This window comes from Fusarium mangiferae (genome assembly GCF_900044065.1).
Source record: "Fusarium mangiferae strain MRC7560 genome assembly, contig: FMAN_scaffold001, whole genome shotgun sequence".
Taxonomy (NCBI): Eukaryota; Fungi; Ascomycota; class Sordariomycetes; order Hypocreales; family Nectriaceae; genus Fusarium; species Fusarium mangiferae.
The window spans coordinates 3,821,564-3,838,051 of NW_024573921.1; the positions used below are offsets into that span (position 1 = coordinate 3,821,564).

The window sequence follows — 16,488 nt, forward strand, 5'->3', positions numbered from 1 at the left end:
TTTCAGCTGGTGTCATGAGGAAATGACTGAGGACTCAGTCCAAGGGCTTCTTGATTTTGCCCGGAAGGCTTGAGTCAGTGGAGAAGAAATATGAATGTAAGGGGGAGAGTTCAGGTGAAGACTTATGCCCAACAAGTTCTATAGCCTCATGAGGATACTCGAGTTGCCATTACTGAACTCATCTCAACCATCTCCTGTAGGCCAAGGCGATGCCATAAACCCCAACTAACAAGAACTCCCGTCGACTAGCGGAGGCTACAACTAACAATTCTCCCTCATATAAGCCTCATCGTCAGCTTGTTAGTTAACTTGCACCGGAAGATCTGGCCGTACTTTGCACATCCTTATCGACACCCAAGCTAAATAGTCTCCGAATCTGGTATAATAGCGCGAGGCCAAGCTTCCATCTGACACTGCAGCATACGATAGGTCGGATGTTTCTTACAGTGGATCTTTGGTCGCCGGTACGAAATACGAGATGCGCCGGAGGCCCCACCGCCGGCCGCTGTGCCTCCCGGTTGCCGGTATAAGTTGACGGTCTAAAGCCCGGGTCTCAGTTGTGATCTGTATTTAACTTATAAAGCGCACAGATCTTTATCTTTGATATCTCCTCAGAATCCGGCTCTACACTTTGCTTGATGAATATCCATTCAACCACCTGAGTCTAGTCGTGTCAGCATATCGGACATCGGAGCATCTGCATGTCCCGGCCAGACCAAGGCAAATGCATCACCGAAAACTTTGACCTCTTCATAGCCTCTGGGCACGAGACAAACCGTGGCTATAGAGAGAAATGTCGAATACTGATCCTTCGGGGTCTTCGCCGGCAAATTCTGGTACACCTGCCCACAAGGTACACATCAACAACCAAAGGCGTCTCACTAACACGCTATAGGGAAGCTGAGTGCGGACAACATATCCCGAAATCTTAACATCAACTCAGAAAAGGACTGTTTTGATCTCTTGTTTCAAGAGATTACAGCTTTGCCAGAGCGTGAAACGTTGGCGCCAAGCTCAGCACCTTCGATGGCTTCTCAACTGTCACTTATATCGCGTATGTTATTATGCAGAGGTTCCAGAATTATGACATAGTTGACAAGAAATAGAGAGAAGTTCCGCAACGGATAGTACAACAAGAACCAACGTATGGATAGCAAAAACTGTGCGAGCAGCCATGTCTGACGCCCTCTCCAAATCATAAAGGCTAGTAGGAACTGAGAAGAATTCATTCTTTCTACAGTTCGTTGATTAACTGATAAGCCCTCTGCTGGCTTCACGGTATCATAAATCCACGGAAGGTCTAGATAGAACAACTTGGTTGCAGCAATTGCATGACTGGTCGGGGAATTTCAGCTTGGCCGCCGCTTTAACAGCGCGCACGGATGACAGACTGCGGCTCGTTCCGCACAACTTTAAAGGACTGCATATTGAGTGAATGGTAAACACTGATTTTGCCTGTCAAATGCCAATGGAAGGGAATATTGTTATAATTATTACTCAGAATATGACCAAGACAAAAGAAATGATTCGAGACCGAGTCAATGAAATAGCTTCGGCCAATTTGTCTGGCCTACCCCCACGTGGTTACCCACCATCCTCACCTCATCTCATTCCCGTTTCCCTACCAAAGAACAAGCCTTGGCCCTCCTTCAGGTCAGCTCCAAACGCCACAACAACATTGATTGTTAGTAAAGATCGACGATTGAGTTCCATATCCCTCAACTCTCAGCGCATTTCTTCAATTTTACAAGCTGAATTCGTTTACAGGTAAGATGCATGATGTGCCTTTCTTCACATGCTCCTCCATCTGCTGTAGTCGGCACCCTTCTGTAAGCACTGTAACATCCCCTGCAAAGGGAGCTTTGACCCCCCGGCAGCCGCCGTCCTCCCCCACCGAACAAGACGCCACTGGCAGCTCAATCGAGGACGTTTGACCCGACCAAGTCTAGCCCGTGTTCTTGGCTCCCGATAAATCGTGGATCCTGGTGTCAAGCTGATCCAATAACGAGAGCTAGAACTCGCTTTAGTGAAAAAAAGAAAGGGAAAAAATTGCAGATGATCGAAGAATAAAAAGGACCTGGACCTCTCGAGTCCTTCTAGCTCTCTCTTCTGTTTCGCTGCTCCAAAAGATCATCGCTGTTCCTAACGGTGTCTCCGTGCAGATCGATAACCTCGCCTCCAGAGCAAGACATTTCTTGCGCAACTCAAATACCCTTCCCCCGCGATATCTTTTGCGACTTCATATGTTGACCTCTGTTAACTCGGCTTCCTTCAACAACTACACTCCGGCACATTGGTACATGTGCCGCGCCAGTTCTTGAGAACATCAGCGAGCGACTTTGAGTCTTTGCGCTTGCTGCACCCGGAGACGATAGAAAGACTTCATCTGAAGAGAGATTATATTCTTACTCAGTGATTCATTACTTTTGCGATTGGTTTACGAGGTATGTTGCGACACCAGCGCAATTGAATGCGCTGCAGCAATTTAGAATGCGACCGCTGATTGATAGATAGATATTTTGACGATACCCCTCGAATAAACCTTTCATCATGTCGGCTACTCAACCCATCGCCGTCAACACCCCCGAGAACCCCTCCTCCGAGGGCGACTCCAAGGGCCCAACCGCCAACGCTACCCAGGCCTCCATCGCCACGAACGAAGATGCCGCTGTCAGCCAGGGCATCCACACCCTCGAGGTCAAGTCCGTCCATTGGTACAGCTACCTGACCACCCTCGACTTCTGGATCGTCCTCGCGCTGGGCCAAGTTCTTGCCCTGTGCATCACGGCCACCAACACCTTCACCAGCTTCCTCGCCAATGCGGGCACCAACATTCCTGCGTTCCAGACCGTCTTCAACTACATCCTCATGTTCCTCATCTACACGCCTATCTTTCTGTGGAAGGATGGTATCAAGGGCTGGTGGCGTGTTGGAGTGAAGGATGGGTGGAAGTACCTCATCATGGCGTTCTTGGACGTCGAGGGAAACTACTTCACTGTTCTGGCGTACCGATACACGAATGTCTTATCGGCGCAGCTCATTAACTTTTGGGCTATTGTCTGCGTTGTTGTCATCTCGTTCTTTCTGCTCAAGGTTCGGTACAGAATCTTTCAGATCATTGGTATTGTGGTTTGCTGTGGTGGCATGGGTATTCTCATTGCCAGTGATCACATCAGCGGTACCAATGGCGGCAGCGGCCTTGATATGGTCAAGGGTGATTTGTTTGCTCTGCTTGGTGCCACTCTCTACGGTACTACCAATGTATTCGAGGAGTGGCTAGTGTCCAGGGCTCACTTGTACCACGTCCTGTCTTTCCTGGGCCTGTTTGGTATGTGTATCAACGGTGTCCAGGCTGCCATCTTTGACCGAAACTCTTTCGATAACGCAACCTGGAACGGTAAGGTTATCGGCTGGATCATCGGTTACACTCTGTGCTTGAACATCTTCTACATCCTCGTACCCGTCATGCTCCGCATGGGAAGTGCGGCTTTCCTCAACATCTCTCTGTTGACTGCCAACTTCTGGGGTGTCATCATCGGTATTCGTGTCTTTGGGTACAAGATCCACTTCTTGTACCCTATTGCCTTTGTTCTTATCATCATTGGTCAGCTCGTGTACTTTGTTACCGGTAGCATGCTCAGTGATTCTAAGAAACCTTGGCTGGGCGATAACCAGGAGGATGGTGTTTTGGGTTTCGGAACTGCCAAGCTCAAGGCTCTCAACGCTGCGCGTAAGGCTCAGATGGAGGCTGAGGATGGACAGCGAGATACCTACCGCTAAGTTCAAGTGTGGTTTGGGCAGATGTCGAAGGTGAGATATTGAGTTCAATCTGGGATTGCATTCTTGGATAGATACCCGGTATGGTTAGCCGAATAGTAGATTTAAGAGACCATGGCTGCAATTGAAAGACGAACAGTCTACAAATAATGAATAATTTCATCTAAACTACCAGTCTCTGGGATTGAAACTTAGGGCATTTATCCTAAGGGATGAAAATACTTCGGCAAGTTTAGGATGTTTCAGTAAGACTTTGACCAGTTAAATCATTTTATTACCTAGGACAATGGCAGTTGGGAGACCATGGTGGAAGTTGGAAGACGAAACAGCCAGATAGATAATACACAATTTTATCTTTCTAAACTTTGAAAGGTTCCAAGTTTTGTCTCATCTCTCGTCGCCAATCACCAAATTTCCTGTCCTTTGATACCCCTGCCGCAGGCAATGACGAAGTGATGTCGATGGTAATCAACCACGACTACAAGTTCTCGTGTCTGGTATATTTAGGTCGGAAATCAACCAGACCGACGCTCTGCACCGCAAGTTCTATCTCGTCCTGGGTTGGCTTCAGTCTTCCCTGGATGCTACAGGGGTGATGGTGATGGCCGTCGCTTTTGTCAAAATACAAATCCTCAGAGTGAGGGATTCTTGGATAATAGAAATCGTGGATTGTGTCCAGTATATTGTTCAGACTGTGCCCATCAAAGGGAGCAACCAGAGGTGGATCGGAGCGCGCGAGTTGACGCTTTTCTCGGATCAATATACCGAGGTTAATGGCACTGCAGTCAGGGTCGTCCTGTTCTTCGCAGCCTTCTTCTTCGGTCATTTTTTCTTGAAGAAAGTCAAGAGATTCCAAGACTTTCTTTATCAGGGTCTGTCTGATGTCGTCGAGTTTAGCTGCCAAGGGATATCAGATCAGCCATAATACGTGGATTCGAGTTGTGGAAGAACCTACTAAGAATACCGCTGACAGGAAGATCATGAGTATTGAGGCTGGACATCCCTTTGCCATGACGCAAAGCAGAATTTGCCAAATTTTTGGAACACATCATAATCATGGAATACCCACGAGACATACAACTGCAACGCGGTTGCATCGTTTTGCCATGGAAGCACTGCTTTATAATGGGCCCACGCCTTGTAATTAAAATGCATGGCCTCGCGACATTGATAATAGTCAACAATGGTTGCAATTCTAGCCAGTAATCCAAGCTGGATCTTTATTGGCATACCGTGGTGACGACCATGGATACTGTCCAAGACTATGGCGAGAGCAAAGGCGTCCCAGTCCTCGGCTGATATTTGCCGAAAAGGTCCAGACGACGAGTTTCCCTCTTTCCAAGGCCCTTCAAGCATAGCTCGGAATACGCGAGAAGCAAGAATCAGATGCCGGGACGAAACTCGCATGCGAACTTCGACTTCTTCTGGAGTCTGGTTTTCATCATCGAGATACAACTCGCTGAAAACTCGATATCGACCGAGGCATGGCGGGTTGACGAACTCCGGATGATCGGGCTTGCCATGGGAAGTCTGAGTAGTGTCCTTTGGCACTATCTTCTGCTTGTTCGGATTTTTGAGTACCAGCTCGATGTCACCACCTAGGTCTATATCGTAGGAGATCGACTTCATGCTGGTTGATCTGTTGGGATGCCGTGGAGAAGTCGCCCTTCTCTTCTGATCGTTGACGTTGAAAGGAAGAAAAGGATGATATCAAATCTGGTTTTTATGAATGGGATATTATGTTACCAGGCTGAGTCACTGTCAAGCAAAACGAAGCTGGCTGGCACTGCCAACTACTAAGCCAGCTAAGACCAGAGCATCGTTTGCTTCCTCATCTAGGTGGGGTACCAAAATCAGCTGGTCTAAAGTCTTACTGAGATACACTAAGTTTTACTAAATATTTTCGTCCCTTAGGATAAAGATCCTAAAGTTTGCTCCTAAAGTTTGGTAGTTTAGACAAGACCCTGATGCTGACAGCCTGGGTGAGGCAAATGCCTCTCCCTAGCTTGACACCACGGTCTTCTTACTGTGCCTCGTCTTGAAGCCATCTTTAGTGCTAAAAGAGGAAATTTTCTTTTTTTTAATCTTCATAGAGGGGGTATTCTTACGACTACCGTCCAGGGGGGCCTACATCCGGCTTGCCTTGGGGACCCTGCCGGGCCCCCCTTAAGCAGAGGCCTAGCACTGCCATTGAGTCAACCATACGATCACGGATCGAACAAGATAAGCGAGAAAACGGCCATCGGTAGAGACTGTGGGCAAGATGAATGATGAGTCGCTAGGAACCTTCCTGAATCTAAGTCTAAGTGCTACAAAAAAGTAGCAAAGTGATGGAAGTAAAGATCCAAGAGATCGAGAACACGAGAGATCGTTCTAGTTCAGTTTATAAACCATGACACCGATCATTCCCATACCTCCCGGGAATCAAACACCTCCAACATTCATATCCAGATCAAGAGTCCAGGAATTCATCTCAGCCCTGACTTCTTCAAGAACATGCCTCATTCTGCCCCTGACACTGCACACAGACACATCGTGATAGTGGTCATACCCCTCGGTCGTAGCAGCAATCGACTCAGGTATGTCGTTGACCAATTGAATCATGCTCGCGACACTGTAACTGTTGAAAGGGGGCACAAGGGGGCGGTCACTTGATGCGAGACGGTGCAGTTCTCGCTTCAAAATGCTCAGCGCGATAGAGTGGCACGTCGGGGAATTGTACTTGTGCCAGTCACAGAGAAAGTCTGAGTTTGGAAGAGTGTTGTGAAGTCTGTGAAGTTCTGTCACGATTCTTTGGATAAGTTCTTGTCGTTTTTCGTCGATCATGGCTGTTTCTCTGTTAGTGGTTTGGTCCAGAGTTGGAAGGGAAAGGGTTACTAACTCAGAACCCTGTGGATTGGAAGATTATCGGTACTCGGCTGAGGGCCTTCCATGTGTTTGAGGATAGCCCGAGTCGCTCTATCAAAAGGTTCTTGGTTGGGGAAGACCCAAGAAACAGAGAGCCACACGAGAGCCTCACGAGAGTACTCGTCCTTCAGCTCGACACAGATGTTCTTATACCAAACTTCGGAAAAGATCTTCACGGCCTCATGGAATCCATAGAAATCGACTATGGTTGCAATTTGAGCCATGAGCTTGAGATCGACGATGCGAGGCACAGCCCCATGTCGACCGTGTACGATATCTAGAACGATAGCAAAGGCCACCGCATCCCAATCCCAGGCCATGACTTGACGGAGAGGCTTTCCGAAGAAAGAAGAAGTTGTTGATACCTCGCTCCAGGGCCCATCGAGCGAGGAGCGAAAGAAACGAGAGGCTAGAATGAGATGGCGTGAAGAAACCCTCAGGCGGACTTTATCCTCGGGAGGAGTTGTGACCTTGGGAGTGCTTGGAGTTTCGATGAGGTTCAGGAGGGCACTGAATCTCCCGCGAGGCGTTGTTGTACTGGGATCTTCAGCTTCGGAAGGAAAAAGAAGATCATCAAATACGTGGTATCTTGCATCTAGCGCACCACGAGCGACTGTGGGTTCATTCATAGGATCCTCAGTATCCTCGTCATGTTCGTCGGTGGGAATACAGGGGATGAGTTGCTGACTGTTTGGCCGTTTGAGCAGAAGCTCGACATCACCGTCCGGGTCGATGATGTAGGAAATGCAGGTCATCATGAATGAGTAGTCAAGTTTTAGTGTTGTGACGAAGAATGAAGAGGAAGAATCGAAGGGGAAGAAGTAGTGTGGGCCTTGACGATATGCATCTGCCCGCCCACTAAGAGCAAGTAGAAGCAAACCGCACTGGCACATCGTTTGGACAAATACAGACAAAGGTCCAGGCTACAAACAGATTGACAATCAAAAGATATGGTTGGACAAATGTAGCTTGTGATTTTAGACAGATATCCCCAAGGTCAGACTAACTTATGCAATCAGGGGTAAGATTTAAAGATGTTCTAAATTCAGTCTCAAATTGGGAAGAAGAGCTCTGAAAGCAGACCAAAATCACAAATACTAGAGCAAACCACTTAGCGCGGCGAAATGTGAGTGAAGGAGTTACATGACAAATAAATAAACGAAAGCTAGCAAATTACGACTCCAATCCCTAGGTCCAGGCACCATTCAACTCAGCTTCTTTCAGTCCTGGGTATTCGCAAACGATTTATTCTCCTATTATTCAGTCTTTCGCACAAAAGAAGTCACAGACTACTAGTCTGGCTCCTTCTGACGCAATCCCCAGCCCTGAATCTGTGAAGGGTGAAACCTCAAGCTGTCGTTGTTGACTTGTTCCACCAGTGCCTGCATCCGACCCTGAATGGTGCACGAACATTGTCGATGATATGCGTTGGCTTCACCGGAGCGGCCTCTTCCAGAATTATTGTAGCGTGGGTGAAATTGTTTGGGTCGAGGAATCTCTTCGATCAAGCCCATCATCGTAACAACGCTGTGCCCGCAGTAAGGAGTTGTGAGAGGTTGGTAGTCTTTCTGCCATCTGACTCCCTCTCGCATCAACATACCAAGCAATGTAGATGAACAGTCGGATAAGCCTAAACCGGGGCACCCATCCTCCGTGTGGAGCGATTCTCGTAGGTCGTTGAGACCTTCCAAGAGCCTTCCGATCAGCTCCGTTCTCTTGTCGTTCAGGACATCTGAAATAGAGCGTTAGCATGTTTAACTAGAGACCGCCTAGTGTAAGCTCACCGAGAACCCCCCCAACCGGAAGGTCATTCAACTGGAATTCTGAGAGTCCTCTGCTGTTCCTCAAAGCTCTGTGTGCCTCGGCCGAGAAAATCACCTCATCCTCAAAGACCCATGCGACATAAAGACGTAGTAGTGAATTTACGGTGTACGAATCGAAGTCTTCCTCTGCAACAGACTCATCGCTGAGCCACACATCGCTAAGCAGCTCTAAGCTCTCATAGCATTGGTAGTAGTCGACGATGGTGGCGATCCGAGCCAGGAGAACGAGGTTGATACGCCTAGGGATCTTTTGTACACGCCCGTGAATTGCATCGAGGACAATCGCAAAAGCTTTGGCATCCCAGGCAGAAGTTGAAACTCGGCGGGGATTCCGCTGGGAAGAAAATGAGGTGGTGGCCTCGGCCCATGGGCCCTGAAGCATAGTACTGAAGATTTTAGAAGCAAAGGTTAGGTGCTTTGAGGAAACTCGTATTCGAACTACCTCGGGAGTCTCTTCAGCGAAGACCCAATCGGCGTATTCCTCACCATCGACAAATGTTGGAGTATCAAAGTTATCGAAGACCATGTATCGTCCTTGGAGTGCCGGATTGTAGAACTCTGTGGTGAGTGAGTCGCTGGTGGTATCTTCATCTCCAATCTAGACTTTTTGGGGAATGATGTTCTGGGTATTCGGCTCGTTCAGCACAAGTTCGATGTCGCCGTCAGGATCTATCACGTATGAAACGGACTTCATGATTATGCCTGGGATGAGGGGCGAAGAAAGGACATGAAGGAAGCTGAAGGGCGAGAAAAGAGATGAAGGAGAAGAGACTAAATAGAGATGAGAGAGAGAGGAGAAATTTTGGGGAAAAAGGCAGAAATCGCATTGGGCGTGTGTGGGAGATGGGACGAAATGGCTGCGGTTCAGCGCAACCTGTCGCTGGCAACTCAGACCTCTCACAGGTCGACACACCAAGTTCAAGTAGGCCAGAAAGGGGTATCAAATAAATCAATACCCGATAAATTTCTTTGATGAAAGACAGAGATGGCCGTTATACACACATCAAGTTCTGTAGTGCTGGTATTCAGATGACAGCCAAGTCGCCTACTCGTAATTGCAAACCGGTTATCGATACAAAAGAGGTAGTCTGCCAAGCAAATTTCATGTACTCAAATAAATAAGATATCATAGAATTACGATGCTTAATAGAAATCAGGGGTCAAGCCTTTTATAAGATTTCTAAACTGGAGCCATGATCCAGGAAAAAGAGGTCCCAGGGCAGATCAAGACTATGGAGTGCGAAGTAGTACAAACAGGGCTAAAAGAGTTTACATGATTAATACACAAGTTTTACCAAGCCCCTATTCCATTCTGGCATCGTGTTCCAGAAGATGTATTATGCATGTCATCTTGAATTTGCATCCTCCAGGACCTCTCGAAAAGCAACTCAGAATATTGTCAGACAACCGGCAAATCATCAAACTCTAATCATAAACAACTTTAGTCTTTGAAGTCGGCCGGGCGCATACGGTAAAGCTCCCTCTCGACCTTCTCAACCACTGGTGTCATTCTCCCTCTGATGCTGCAAGGGTAGGTTCTGCCATCGTAGGGGTCGATATGCCTGGGAGCATCTGTTCCGGACTTGTCATGTAGCGGAATCGGCTCAATGCACTCTTTCACTAGCTTCAAAGCTGTGGCGACACTGTACCCATCGAAGGGGGCGATGAAAGGGGGCTCGGCATGTTCATATTGGTATACCATGCGACCTAACACACCAAGCGTGAGCGACGAGCAAAGACGGTCGCCTCGGACACATCCTGATTCTTGGAGGAGTGAGTTGTGTACGTCTTGAAGACCGTCCTTGATCTGTTCGATGACATCGAGTCTCTTTTCGCTGAGCTTTCCTTCTCATCCGTTAGCTGTGCTCCGCAGTCATGTGTACTTTATCAACTTACTGAGAGTGGTTGTGATTGGAAGCATTCGAGCAGTGATTTGAGCAGAGCCTTTGAAGTCCGTTACAACCATACGAGCCATGGATGCGAAGACGCCCTCCTGTCCCGGAAAGACCATGCAGATGTACAACCATAGGAGAGTTGTCTTGCAGAGAGTTGTAGGAAAGCCACCTTGGCGGATTATATCTCTCTGCCAATAGCCAAAGAAGATGTGAATGACCTCCTGGAATTTATAGTAGTCAACTACGGTTGCAATGCGGGCAAGGAGTCCGAGGTTGATGACTCAAGGAATCTCTGCGTGACGCCCATGGATGGCATCAAGCACGATGGCAAGGGCCATAGCATCCCAGCCGATAGTGTGGACCCTGGTAAAACGTCGAATAGGAGAAGAAAAAAAAACAGAACATTGAGCAAAATCATCTTTTTTGTTCGAAGCGAGTAGTAGATCGCGGAATGTGCTGGAAACAAAGGACAGGTGCTTCGACGAGAGGCGCATACGGACTTCCCGCGGCCCATGATCCTCTCCAACCTTCTGAGCATCATGAGGGGTCGTCTGCTTGGTGTAGAGCTCGTCGAAAATGGTGTAACGACCAGTTGCAGGCGGGTTATCGAAGTCGGAATCGGGCAGATCAGTGTGAGTTGAGTAATCATCGGAGTGGATTTTGGGGATGATCAGGTGAGAATTTGGCTCTCTCAGAACGAGCTCGACATCGCCGTCTGGGTCGATCACATATGAGATGGTCTTCATGATGACTTGATTTCTGAGGGTGGTGAGATTGTAAAGGGTGAGGGTTGAAGGAGGAAGAAGCGAGCCGGGCATGAGAGGAGAGAGAGAGGCTTGCTGTGGAAAAAGAGAAACCCCACGCGAGGCGGGAATCTTCAGAATTCTACAGACTGATTCGGCTTCTGATGCCTCGAGGGCTGCCCACTGCCTGTCACTGACAAGGGAACTCATTCAGATCAAGAAACCAGACAACAGGAACGAGACGACAGCATGCAAGACGATTAGTGTCTGTTTGTTCTATCACAACTATTCATATTTAAGTGGAACATGAAGTTTTTAATGTTCCAAATGGCGACCAAATCATCCGCTTTTGTTCTGAACCCATATGCATGTAAAGCTACCAATCTAACTAGGTCGTCTAGAATAATCCTCAAAGCCCAAGAGTGATTGATGATATGGCCAACATACGAGAAGCTCCATCCTCAGTTCACTTGTCCTGTAGATCCGAAATCTTGAATCTCCTGATCTCCTCCCAAGTCTCCTTTAGGAATGGTTTCATCATTGCCGCAATGTTGCAGGTGTGGGGGGTATCAGACCTCTTCCTCTTGATGGAACCCAATTCTATCGTACAAACGACAAGGGTCTCTTTGATGAAGTCATTGACGGAGTAGTTCGTGTATGGGCTGGGATGTGTAAAATTGAGGAGGGCCGACGCATGCCTTCTGCGCATCAATGATCCCAACAACATGGACGAGCATTCGTTGTTGCAACCGGCTCGACCATTCAGTAGATCCTCAGCCACCTCGTCTAACCGTGTCATAATTTTGGCGATGTACTCTTGTCTTTTCTTGTCGAACTTGCCTGGATAATTGTTAGCATTATGCTATGAAACAACTTGCGATACTGACCAAGAATGGAGGTGACCGGAAGCTCGTCTGACTTGATATGAGATAGACCCTGGCCATGCGCGATGATGAAGGATGCCAACTGAGATGAAACACCTTCCCAGCCAAAGGCCCAAGAAATAAACAACCATGAGATGCATCCCTTTCCGTATTTGACCGGAAATTCATACACTTTTTGCCTCCAGACTTCTCCGGCAAGTTGCATTGCTCTCTGGCAGTGGTAGTAATCAACTACACCGGCAATTTCGACAAGGAAGTCGACACTGACTTCTCGAGGGACTTGGTCGTTGATCCCATGGATGACATTAAGTACCACTAGAAGTGCGTCGGCATCCCAGCTGTGAGCAGTGACCTCGCGAGGGCGAACAGCTGAGTTGTTACCCAAAGACGCGGGCGTAGACGACGAATTCAGAGAATTTGACTCGCTCCAGGGGCCGTCCAACATCTTCGCAAACACAGGAGACGCCATTTTCATGTGGTGCGATGAAACTCTGAATCGGACTTTATGAACAAGTACTGGTTTTCGTTTTTGCGAGTTCGCGATATTTTCTCTGGTGAGGACGCTTACCTGGGTCGTCAACAGCCTGGAGTATGGATTTCACTTTCGGCACGTTGAAAATATCCCAATCACGGATGAAGTAAGATATACCAGACCAACACTTCTTTATGTATACCTTTGGAATTAAGTTGGTAGAGTTAGGCATTCCCAGAACCACGACAAGATCCCCTTGAGGATCGACGTCGTGTGTGAGAACGACCATGGTTGAGGTTGAGTGAGTTTGATGATAAGCAGAGAAACTCAAGATAAAGAAGGGAGCTCTGAGTGAAGGAGAAGAGAGTGAAGGAGAAGAGAGAAGAGAGAAGAGAGAAAAGAGAGGCAAAAGCAAGTGGACCTGAATCCAGGCTAGGTGATTCAGTGAAAAAAAGTTCTAAAGGAGTGAAGCCTGCGAGTGCTAGATACCAGGACTAAGAGCTCACAGCATTCTTGCGACAACAGAAGCGAACGAAGAACCATGTACTTTCATGTACCTTTCCTCCAGCCTACCATAGATATCCATGTGCCACTAGTTACCAGACAATCCTGAATTTCTTAGACCTTCTTAGCTTGGATGGCGGAGAAGTTGATCTTGCTGAACTCAGCGACAATCTCATCGAAAGTTGGCTGAATCAGCTTTCTGAGACTGCAGTCCCGGGGATGACCTCGCTTCCTTTCAGAAGAGTCGCAACAATCGGGTGAATCAATATCCTCCCAAATCTCAGCAACATGCGAGATAGAGATACCATCGTATGGTAAGCCAGAGGCCATAAGGCGCTTGTGCATTTCGTGCTCAGCAGCATCAATTGCACCGAGCAATATACACCTGCATTTGTGATTACAACCCACGCGTAATTCAAGGAGTTCGTCTCGTAGTGTAGCGAGTCTGGCAGTGAAGAACTCGAATGACCATTTTCTCTTTCCCTCCAACTTTTCTAAAGTTACTGTCAGCGCTCTTCACGAAAACTGTCTGTATGCGATCACATACCAAGGAGAATCGCAACGGGAAGATCGTGGGTATCAATAAGATCCATTCCCTGGCTATGATACACTTCTCTGTAGGCTGCTTTACCAAATTCAGATGGCCAAGTGAAAACCCAAGCAATCCATAGCCACATGACCGACGCTTTTCCTTCCATAGGAAACCTATCACCTTTAGACGCGAGGATGTCGTTTTTCCAGAGATTTGCAGCGATAGCAACAGCGTCAGCGCACTCATAATAGTCAACAATGACAGCGACGTCCATAAAAAAGCTGAGACTGACGACCTCTGGCACTTAACGGTTGCAACCATGTATGATCCTGAGTACTGTGGCGAACGCGTGGACATCCCATCCTGTTGTTGAGATCTCACGCACGGCAGATGCTTCTGCGGCTTCTGCTGAGGTCTCTGGTGTTGTCTCGGGTAGACTTGTTCTAGCTGCCGCTGATTCCTTCCAGGGACCATTGAGCATTCTTCTGAACATTGGAGAAGCAAGAGTCAAATGATGAGAAGAGACTCGAAATCGATATTTCAAGTCCTTGTCTGTATCGTTGTCTTAGACTTTGCTCCTGCTGGTGAGGATGATCTTACCTTGGTCCTTGGGGAGCTCAAGACCCGAACTCGTCTCTGGAAGGTTCACAGCACGGGTATCAGGCCCGAACGTGGGAGTCTCTGAGGTCAACAAGCGGAAAATGACGCTTGGAATAGTACGCATCGTGTTGGCTTTCTCTAGGACAATGTAGAGGTCTCCATCGGGGGCGATGTCGTGAGTAAAGGGCGCCATGATGTTGTGGTGTTTCTGGAGGGAAAGAAGCCCGCAATGAATGAAAGGCTTCTTGGAAGAGAAGAAGTAAGAGCAAAGTAGAGAGAAGTGTCGAGAAAGAGCTTACAAAGGCTAGGCGTCTCTGAGGGTGTGTGTCAGGTGTCAGGGTGGAGGCCTGCATCTGCCAGGCACTGTCAAAACAGATGCATCACCAAGCCAAAAGCTCGAGGAACCTCTTCTTATGGCAAGGTCTTCCTATAGTATATGACTGACCAACACCTCCCGCAAGCTATACTGAGACCTAACCATCCTTAGAGTTATAGAAGTAAACATTATATATAATACGCTAGGCTTATTGCCAGTTGAGATGTAAGAGGTGACTGAATCTATCTATCGAGATTAAAAGAACTTATATAGTCTAACCAAACTTCTAGAAGGTTCCTCATGTTTGCTCTATAGGCAAGCTGTATCTCAATAAGCATACAAATATAACAAACAAATACAGCAAATAGCAAACAGAGGAGGAAACAGGTCCATCTAAAAGATAATTCATCTGAAGAGCAACGACTGAATTAGGAACAACGAGATACTATCTCACCACAAATCCTCAACACAACGTATACAACCCCCAGACTCAAGCACCATTCTCATATTATCAGGACTGAAAGTAGCTCAACTCAATATCCTCAATTTCCCCCTCGACTCCCTCGATGACCGGCCTCAGCCTTGCATACACAGTGCAGTTCTGGCCATGATTCGCATCAGGACACGCAGCTGCCATCCGAGGAAAGTCACCCAGTACTTCCATGACTTGCCGTATACTGAGCCCGTTGTACGGTTCCTCAACATTTCGAAACGTTCGCTTTCCCCGTATCAACGCACCAAGTGCCATAGCAGTACATTGCACATACCCAGCCTCTGGACAACCACGTTCGGTGGAGAGGGTCTGCTCCAGGTTCTCGAGGGCTGTAAAGACCTTCTTTATCAAGACGATTCTCATCCCGTCAATTTTATCTAGTAACTGTCAATCAAATGAACGTAGTAGTACGTTTGGTGCAAACCAACCAAGGACTTCAGTCAAGGGAAGATCGCGCAAGATGACCGTATCAGGGCCTCTGTAATGTGAAAGGACCAATTGCGCGCAATGCGAAAACTCCTTTCCCCAGGAAAACACCCACGAGTTAAACAACCACAATATACAATTGCTGTTAAAGCAAGTCACAGTGTCTTGTTCCAAAGTCGAGAGCCAGAACGCGGACAAGAGTTGCACCGCTTCGGTGCATTTAAGATGGTGGACAATAGAAGCAACTTGGGTAAGGAACTCGAAATTGACATTCCGGGGGATTTGGGCGTTTCGGCCGTGAATGACGTTCAACACGGTGGCCAAAGCCTTTGCGTCCCATCCCGTGAGGTATATCTCGTTGGCCTCTGCAGACTGCTGCAGTAAAGAGGACAAGACTGGAGATGCGAGAGACAGATGGTGGCTGGAAACGCGCATTCGAATCTGGACTTCCTTGTCATCCCGCCGAGGAGTGCTTGTCCCATAGAACAAGGTGTTCAGATCCCTCATCTTGACGGAGAAGTCATCCTACTCCTGTTCCTCCTCCTCTTCGCCCTTCTTCACTTTCACGGACTTGACATTGCGTTGTTGTGGCGTTGGCTGAGTTTGTATGGGCGTTGTTAGTGTGGGGCTGGTGCGTTGGGTATCAGGGTCTTGGAGAATGACCTCAATCGCGCCCTGAGGGTCGATCTCGTAAGTGACGCATCTCATGGCGCACGGTAGAGAACAGAGATTGATTGGGACAGTGTTGAGAAGAGGAGAAAGATGCACATGTATTCATTGACTTATTCCCGAGGCTTGGCCCTCTCTGAATCCGGCCAATGGGCTTGCTTTCTTTACTTTATGCCTGGACCTCATATGATGCTATCACCATCTATGAAGCTTCATATATTCCAGCCTGAGCAGATTGTATCAGTACATATACTTTATATCCACATTATTTGTATGATAGCCCAGGCCCTGGGCTGATAGAGAGGTGCCCAATTGGGACGTTGACTCCATGAATGTCGTGAAAACGAAATGGGACACAGGCCCCTTCATCACATCTCTTGGTTTACCTTCAGTCTATCAACCCACCGTCACTCTCCAATATGAGTGCACAATCCACCGCAGGGGACA

The 16,488-nt window shown here is 47.8% G+C and overlaps 8 protein-coding genes across 8 annotated transcripts; 2 read left to right on the forward strand and 6 right to left on the reverse strand.

Moving 5' to 3' along the window:
• Positions 1-793: 793 nt before the first annotated feature.
• On the forward strand, positions 794-1,201 carry FMAN_01720 (uncharacterized protein; the record flags this gene model as incomplete). Its single annotated transcript, XM_041822144.1, has 3 exons — positions 794-836; positions 896-1,054; positions 1,107-1,201. The coding sequence occupies 3 exons, from the start codon at positions 794-796 to the stop codon at positions 1,199-1,201; spliced, it is 297 nt and encodes a 98-aa protein (XP_041677064.1).
• A 1,349-nt stretch (positions 1,202-2,550) lies between these two features.
• Positions 2,551-3,780, forward strand: FMAN_01721 (uncharacterized protein; the record flags this gene model as incomplete). Its single annotated transcript, XM_041822157.1, has 1 exon — positions 2,551-3,780. The coding sequence occupies one exon, from the start codon at positions 2,551-2,553 to the stop codon at positions 3,778-3,780; it is 1,230 nt and encodes a 409-aa protein (XP_041677065.1).
• A 2,421-nt stretch (positions 3,781-6,201) lies between these two features.
• FMAN_01722 (uncharacterized protein) lies at positions 6,202-7,439 on the reverse strand (the record flags this gene model as incomplete). Its single annotated transcript, XM_041822168.1, has 2 exons — positions 6,202-6,605; positions 6,659-7,439. The coding sequence occupies 2 exons, from the start codon at positions 7,437-7,439 to the stop codon at positions 6,202-6,204; spliced, it is 1,185 nt and encodes a 394-aa protein (XP_041677066.1).
• A 537-nt stretch (positions 7,440-7,976) lies between these two features.
• Positions 7,977-9,033, reverse strand: FMAN_01723 (uncharacterized protein; the record flags this gene model as incomplete). The annotated part of the gene is made up of 2 exons (XM_041822179.1): positions 7,977-8,416; positions 8,469-9,033. 2 exons carry the CDS (start codon positions 9,031-9,033, stop codon positions 7,977-7,979), a joined length of 1,005 nt encoding a protein of 334 aa, XP_041677067.1.
• Positions 9,034-9,948: 915 nt separating this feature from the next.
• On the reverse strand, positions 9,949-11,148 carry FMAN_01724 (uncharacterized protein; the record flags this gene model as incomplete). The annotated part of the gene is made up of 3 exons (XM_041822190.1): positions 9,949-10,352; positions 10,404-10,623; positions 10,699-11,148. The coding sequence occupies 3 exons, from the start codon at positions 11,146-11,148 to the stop codon at positions 9,949-9,951; spliced, it is 1,074 nt and encodes a 357-aa protein (XP_041677068.1).
• Positions 11,149-11,611: 463 nt separating this feature from the next.
• Positions 11,612-12,790, reverse strand: FMAN_01725 (uncharacterized protein; the record flags this gene model as incomplete). Its single annotated transcript, XM_041822201.1, has 3 exons — positions 11,612-11,985; positions 12,033-12,545; positions 12,598-12,790. The coding sequence occupies 3 exons, from the start codon at positions 12,788-12,790 to the stop codon at positions 11,612-11,614; spliced, it is 1,080 nt and encodes a 359-aa protein (XP_041677069.1).
• A 329-nt stretch (positions 12,791-13,119) lies between these two features.
• On the reverse strand, positions 13,120-14,330 carry FMAN_01726 (uncharacterized protein; the record flags this gene model as incomplete). The annotated part of the gene is made up of 4 exons (XM_041822212.1): positions 13,120-13,499; positions 13,553-13,824; positions 13,885-14,089; positions 14,138-14,330. The coding sequence occupies 4 exons, from the start codon at positions 14,328-14,330 to the stop codon at positions 13,120-13,122; spliced, it is 1,050 nt and encodes a 349-aa protein (XP_041677070.1).
• Positions 14,331-14,964: 634 nt separating this feature from the next.
• FMAN_01727 (uncharacterized protein) lies at positions 14,965-16,080 on the reverse strand (the record flags this gene model as incomplete). The annotated part of the gene is made up of 3 exons (XM_041822223.1): positions 14,965-15,323; positions 15,375-15,844; positions 15,902-16,080. The coding sequence occupies 3 exons, from the start codon at positions 16,078-16,080 to the stop codon at positions 14,965-14,967; spliced, it is 1,008 nt and encodes a 335-aa protein (XP_041677071.1).
• Between the last annotated feature and the right edge of the window lie 408 nt (positions 16,081-16,488).